Source organism: Acyrthosiphon pisum, chromosome A2 (assembly GCF_005508785.2).
Source record: "Acyrthosiphon pisum isolate AL4f chromosome A2, pea_aphid_22Mar2018_4r6ur, whole genome shotgun sequence".
In the NCBI taxonomy this organism is placed as follows: Eukaryota; Metazoa; Arthropoda; class Insecta; order Hemiptera; family Aphididae; genus Acyrthosiphon; species Acyrthosiphon pisum.
This window is the reverse complement of record NC_042495.1, coordinates 77,857,442-77,864,960: the sequence shown is the minus strand read 5'-3', so window position 1 is coordinate 77,864,960 and position 7,519 is coordinate 77,857,442. Positions and strand designations below refer to the sequence as shown.

General features: G+C 27.3%; 1 protein-coding gene across 2 annotated transcripts; it reads right to left on the bottom strand.

Moving 5' to 3' along the window:
• Positions 1-853: 853 nt before the first annotated feature.
• Positions 854-4,059, bottom strand: LOC100574282 (UPF0235 protein C15orf40 homolog). 2 transcript variants are annotated; one of them, XM_016806509.2, is made up of 5 exons: positions 3,515-4,059; positions 3,110-3,237; positions 1,674-1,817; positions 1,513-1,608; positions 854-1,439 (listed from the first exon to the last, which is right to left on the bottom strand). In XM_016806509.2, the coding sequence occupies exons 1-3, from the start codon at positions 3,696-3,698 to the stop codon at positions 1,719-1,721; spliced, it is 411 nt and encodes a 136-aa protein (XP_016661998.1). In that variant the 5' UTR covers positions 3,699-4,059; the 3' UTR covers positions 854-1,439; positions 1,513-1,608; positions 1,674-1,718. The 2 variants fall into 2 exon arrangements, with proteins under 2 accessions (XP_016661998.1, XP_016661997.1); XM_016806508.2 differs by having other exon boundaries at positions 1,683-1,817; positions 3,515-4,058.
• Between the last annotated feature and the right edge of the window lie 3,460 nt (positions 4,060-7,519).

The following is a 7,519-nucleotide window of genomic DNA, read 5'->3' as shown; positions in this document are numbered from 1 at the left end:
CAAATGTTCGTCATTGTACGTATTTTGTCACTTTTGAACCTTTATAAGTTCTTATAAAAAAAAAATTGTAACTATGAATCTTTAATTTTTTTCATCTGCCTTTGAAACAATATACTAGGAGCCTTCTATTATATTTTCAAGCTTTTTTAACCAACAAATAAGATTTTATCGATATTTATAAAAAAAAAAAACTAAAAAAAATGGAAACTGAAAATGTACGTAAAGAGCTCAAAAAAGTCAAAATATTTGGAAAATGGTTTGGTGTATAGAAAATGCAAACATAAACGTTCAGTCAAAATTTTATGCACCTACGGTCATTTGTTTTAGAGTTGTACCAAAAACCAAAATCGATTTTCTCGAAAACAGATTTTGCGTAAAAATTCCCATTTTTCCTTAATTTTTTTTTTGTTTTTCACGGCGCTTTTGAAAACTACTGGGAAAATTTGACTTTTGACCCCCCAAAGTACCAACTAGATTCGCTTTCCTATCAGAAAAGATACTGTTGAAGAAAATCTAAGCATTTTTACTGTCCTAAAAGTTGATGTCAGACACAAAAAAAAAATAAAAAAAAAAAAAACACACATCATTGTAAAATCAATACATTCTCCGTTTCACTCAGAATCTAAAACGTCTATACATTTCAAGTACCTATTTAAGAATTTGTTTTTGAATTACAACAAATTTAACAAAATTGATTTTGAGTAAAAATTCTTATTTTTCTTAATTTATTTATATTTTTTCTCAATTGTTAAGAAAAGTAGAAAAGTACTAGATATTTTTTACTCATTTGGTACCCTCCCCCTCTCCCTATAACGCTAATAAAATTCAATTTGATACCAAAAATAACATTGAATTAGAAAATTGATGCATTTTTATTGCTCCAATACATGGCCACACAACAAAAAACAATAGGTACATAATTGTAACATCAAGACATTCATCATCTCCGCATGACTGCCACTCATCTAAACTATACAATTGCCAAGAATAATTAAATTAAACGAATATAGTAATATATTACATGAAAATAATATTAATTTATAGCTAGACCAAAAAAAAAAAAATAAATATAAATATTATATATATTATTTTATTATTATTTTTATTAAGATATGCACAATCTTTACTATTTAGCACAATCAGTGTATGTAGTGACAGAACAAAAGTATATGCAAATAGGAATAAGAAGGCACCCATTAGTGGCACTTGACTAGGAAGTATTATATTAAATTATAATTTCTATAATAATACAATATTACATTTTAAGTAATTTAATAATTGATACTATAATTTGTGGGATAACTGAGATGAAATATTGTATACTTATTTATGTTGCGGGTACATTTGAAAACAATTTGGTCCATTATGTATGTTGTTCTGGTTGGTTTCAATTAAGACAGATAACAACAACGCAAATGATTGCATTCCATATAAAAATTCTAAAATAACAATTATTTGGTCAGTCATATAATGCATATAAATATTAAATATGCATGAAGCTATAAATATTACTTGGTCCATTAGACATTCAATATAAATGTTATACATAATTGTGATAATAATACATTTATACCAGTCTGCCACCTCGTCCCTTTTCAATTATATATTCTGGAAAATAAAGGCTAATAGTAGTAAAGGATTTGAACATAATCTATATTAATGAATTTACTTACAATACTTACTTATTTTAACATCCATTTACAGTTAATCATAATTTATTATTTATCGTTAATTTCTTCCTTAATTTTTTCAGTGATCCCTTCTATGCCTAATGAAGTATTGTGTACAATTAAAATTTTATTTCTCGATCTTGAACCCTAGAATGCAAACATTTAGAATAATTAATAATATGTTAAAACTGTTTTAACTATTACAGATTTTATTTGGAGGCAAAATAGCCATTATTTATATACAGTATGTCCAAGAAGTCCCGTATCACCCTTAGTATCTCCGTGGAAAATGAATATATTTAAATGCAGTTTTTTTTTATAGTCATAAGTATGGAAATGCTGATCAAATAACATAATATTAAATTTTTTTTTTTCAAAAATTCAAAAATTATCAAAAAATTTTTTTTAGGAAAATAAGTTTATTAAATTTCCTAGATAGTCATTTCAGTGATCATATTTTTTAAAACAGTTAAAAAATAAAAATATTAAAATTTAATGAAAATCCCCCAAGTTAAGGCTAATTATTATTTTTAATTTTAGCCGAAAAATCAGTGTGATTGTAATGATTAACATGCGAATCATATTTTGCTAATGTCGTATGCATGGGTAACATAACTATTATTCTTAGCAATTCACAATAATTATTAGCTCTAACTTGAACAATTTTCATTAAATTAAAATTTTTTTTTTTTGAAGTGTTTGAAAAAATACGATCAACAAAATGGCTATCTTGGAAATTTAAAAAACTTATTTGCCTAAAAAATTTTTTTAATAATTTTTGAATTTTTGGAAAAAACAAATTGAATATTATGCTATTCAATCAGAATTTCCATACTTATGACTGTAAAGAAAACTGCATTTAAATATATTGATTTTCCTCGGAGATACTAAGGGTGATACGGGACTTCTTGGACATACTGTATAATATATAAATAATTATTGCTGTAAAAATATTTATCTATAATCATTTAGCTTATATAAGTGGTAATATTAATTTGCTTTAACATTTAATAGTTAATTTTGTTTATGCTATATGCTAAAATCGAAAAATTAAATATCTATTAATGTAGGAAAATTCCCCATATTTTTTAATGCAAACATTTTCTTCAATAGTACTTTTTATAGTATCAAATAGACAATGAAAAAAATATTTTTAATTATTATAATACTAACAATAGACATAAAATATACATTTATAATTATATTTAGAAATTTAATGTTTTATTTTATTACACATTAACACTTAATAACTAATAAGGCATTAGAAAAAAAAAATTAATTTCATTGTTAAAAGTTTTTAAAAAATATGAGGGGAAATGTCCTACTTAACTGAAAAGGGGGAATAGTCCTTTTACCTATTATAGCTATATGGGTACCATTTACATAAGCAAATTTTCAAAGAATTAATCAAAAAGTATAAACAAAAGAAATAAACTTACTCTATCTAAACTTAAATCGCTTTTTCTCAAACCCAATACCTTCGAAAGATATTTTATTAATTCTGCATTAGCTTCGCCATCAGTCGGGGGTGCATTTATCTGAACACCAATGCCATCAGAACTTATATCTTTATAAAAAACAATACAAATTAAAAACTGTAACTAATAGTATCAATATTTTAACATTTCAAATTTATTCATAGTTTCATCCACTTACTAGTTGGAAGCTTTTAGTATTTGTTTTGAGTTTACCAATAGATGCTAAATTATTATGTACTAATAGAGCAAAATTACCATTATTTTGTTAAAAAATAATAGGTAAAATCAAAATAATTCTCTGTAATAATTATTTTTGCTCTAAGGGCTATATACATTTGTTAATATTGCAGTAAATGCATGAATTACCTGTAATGTTATTATTTTTGGCACCAGGTTTTGCGTTTATTTTAATAACAACATCACCCGATTTGTCCACTGTTATAGGTCCAGTCTGAACAGTCTCTAATTTTCCTTGAACCTGTTTTGTGTTTTTTTTAGGCATAATTTTTATTATTTTTGTAGGAAATAAAGTAGCATTAAAAAATCTCATTTACACGGTCTAAATAATTTTACTTAAAAAGTGAATGATATAATTTGATTTTGAATTTTTGATAAAACTTTAACGTCTTTGTTCAAGTCGTTCATCACTCTTTAGCAAAAAAAAACAAACTAAACCATTTTAAATTTATATTTAAATGAATATTGTGTTCTTTAGTAATCTTGTTTTATGTTTAATCAAATTTTAGTGATAAGAATACATTTTAATTTTTAACTTTTAATAACCACAGAACAACTACAACCATAGAACAATACTACAACCTTAGATCATATACGATGATCCATAGAAAACAACCATAGAAAAGAGATACAACCACGATATCTTTAATCGTGGATACAACTAAAAAAAAATAGATAGCCGTCACTTTCTTATCATGTCTTTGTTATCATCGAAGTCTGCCGCCATTTCTAGTTCTTTGTTGTACTTTCTTCTCGCTTCTCCAATCTCCATGAGACCATGACCCATTATCCTTCTTCATCATTCTTCTTGATTATTGAACCAGTCCACATATTAGTTATTACCCTCCAAATATTGTTCTCAAAGGTCTTAAGTTTTCTTTCAGTAGTACTATAGTGGTAGATGGTAGTCCGTGCCTCGCACCCATATGGCATATGTGAGCGTAGGTCTTATTATTGTCGTGTAAAGCCTTGCTTTGTTCTTTTTGAAAAATACTTTGGATTTCATGAATTTACTTAGCGCAAAGGATGCTCAATCAGCTTTAATTATCCTTAAATCTATCTCCCTAGCCCAGTCATTTTTTGTGTTTTGTACTCAGTACTAGCATTGTATTGTATTGTATTGTTCCATGGTACTGGCGTAGATACTGCTCCTAGGTATCGAAACTCATTGACTTTTTCAAAAGCTAAAGATCCCATATTAATGCTGTCTACCTTGTCTTGTTGTCTAGTAGTTCCATTAATTTGATTTTTAAAAAGTTTAATAAAAATGTATAACTTAAATTAAATAAATATTTTCGTATTACCCATTAAAATTTATTTACTGGTTTTTATTTAATTTATTTAATTTTTTTGATTGGTCATGATATGACTTGTGAAAGGGCACTCTAAGAAAACCTTGGTTCAAATTGGGCGCTGCGAGCCAAAACAGTTTGGGAACCCCTGCTATTGGTGCAACTATGGATATGTTGAGCCGCTGAGGGGACTTGTGCACCCCCAAAAAATGAAAGAATTTTTCCATTATATATTACTATTTACTTCAATGCGATCGATGTATAGGATGATTTCAATTTTCAACGTCACGTAAGTTTCCACACCACCTATGCTTGTTAAACGACATTATATCACATCGTCTATGTTGTTTAAAAGCATGAGGTAGGTATTACGCGTGGCGCGTTTTTTTTATTTACAGCCCCCTGTAAGCCTAATCCACATCGCATTCGAGAACATGCGAACGCCGGTTGACTACAATATAATATTGTAATTTACATAGATCATTACAGCGAAAACTGTAATAGGTATAGGTACTCTTGTATAACATTTTTCGCTATTTATACTTCGATAACACAAATTGGTATAAATTTAGTTTACGGCCATTAAAAGTAGTTTTTGGTTATTTTTACCGAGGATATCATGATATTTTTAAAAATCAATTGTTTTCCGGTTTTTTTGGTATACCATCAAAAGTAAGTACAATAGGGAAAATGTGATTACTTCAAAAGCTTAAGCGTACCAAAACACACATTTTCCAAAAAAAATTAGTCAAAAAAGTAATTTTTCATTATTTTTATCGAGGTTACCACGACCTATTAAAAAATCAATTGTTTTCCTGTTTTTTTTGTATAACCTTCGTAATAAAAAAGAGCCACAATTTTATTAAACATATTCAAATTTAGTGCCTTAAAATCCACATTTTGAAAAAAAAAATTGAAAAACGAGCTTGGGCCGTAAACTAGATTTGTTCCCACAAATTTTAAATAAATATCGAATTTAACGTTGAATAGGTTTTAATTTGAAATTTTTAATTTTGTCACAATACAGCATCTCAAATTTTCGGCTTACTATAGCGTTGAATTTTAGTGTGTTTCAGCCTCTGGAAAGGCGAGCTAGGCTGCTGACACCAAGGGATTTATATTTGCCACATAGAGTTATAAGTCCATAAGAGGAGTAAAAATACAGAAGTTTCAAATTATTAGGATGATATCCTCTGATCCTTATTTAAAATTCAACACTGTCCTAATATTATAACTATAACTATATTAGGTACAGTGTTTGGAAGGATCATCAAGGAACGAGTTCCTTTTTATAAAAAAAAGAACGAGAAAATGAACTAGATCTTTTTTTCATGGTTCTTGAAAACTTTCTTGAAAATTCTTTCTAGTTCCAATAATTTATACAGATAAGTATGTGAATAATTGAAATTAAGATATATATTTTTTAAAGTGTTTAATGTATATTGCTAATTAGTGATCGTTATCGACTATCGACGTTATACAATCGATATACGTAATACGTTGGCCAACAATTTAATTTTAAAGAAAACCTCAAAATAGAATTATAAAATATGAACGTACGTGTATAGGTATTATATTAGAATTAAAAACTAAAGAAGTATGCATATGAAAAAAAAAACATTAATGATTAAGTAAGAATTTTTATTTTATTTGGAACTAAAAAAGGAACTCGTTCATTTTCCAAAGGAACGAATTCTTTTTTTTTTAAGGAACAAGGAACGGAACGAATTCCTTTTTTTAAGGAACTTGCCAAACACTGCAGTATATTATCATATTACTATTATTATTGTATTTATCATATTTCTATTATATATATTATTATAGTTTATTATTATTTACAGATTACCAAAGACCTATTTCTAAGTCTCCTGCCACTGACATATCTATTAGACCTCCTTATTCAGCCTATTTCAAATGTCGTAAAACTTATTCATAAACATTTTTTTACGGTCCTCGAACAAAGTGTGGATTCTGTGTGTGTGACGCCGGCTGGCAAAAGTGGGTGATGTGTTTCAGTGTTTGGTCTGGAGATAAAATGGCGAGGGGACGACAATATTAAATAAATATATTTTAGTATTTTACAAAATACTTAATACATAAAAGCATCTTACTTGGTTTATGAATCTATAGTTTAGCTTAGGTACTTATGCGCCGACCAAGACTTATATCAAAACAATTCCTTATAGTCATTTGGACTTAATAACTTTTCTATAAAGCTTGACGCGGGTGTTGAAACATTCAAATATTGTAGATGCATAACAATATTTCAGTCTTCACTAGACTCTGTGGCCTGAGAGATAGGTACCTACTTATAATCATTCGTTAATAATTGCATTCATTGTTGATGCGTGCGTCTATAAAAAGTGCATTACTGCAATTATTGTTTTATGTTGAAAATAAAAAGAACCTTAGATCATATACATGTATATACATTGTATATGATCTAAGAAAAGAACTTATGCCTTACGAACGTAAAGGACATTAAAAAAGTTAAAAAGAATATAGGAAAACTTTTAGAAAATAAAAATTATAACAGTAATCGGAAATATATAAATATTATTAACGAAAGTAAAAACGGATGTATGTTTTTTGAACAAAATTAAAACGGTAATAACATTAATAAGAAAATTAATAATTAGGCAGCATACTATTGAGCCAGCTGCCAGCATATATATTATTTATTATAATAAAAAATATGAATAACTTGATTGTGAACGTTTGTTTATAATATTGTCTTTGTGGCCAACACACGATACAACAATAATTAATACCAAGAATAGGTACAGCTCTCCACTATTTACGTTCATAGTATATGCAGTATTCAAAAAAAAAAATAGGTAAC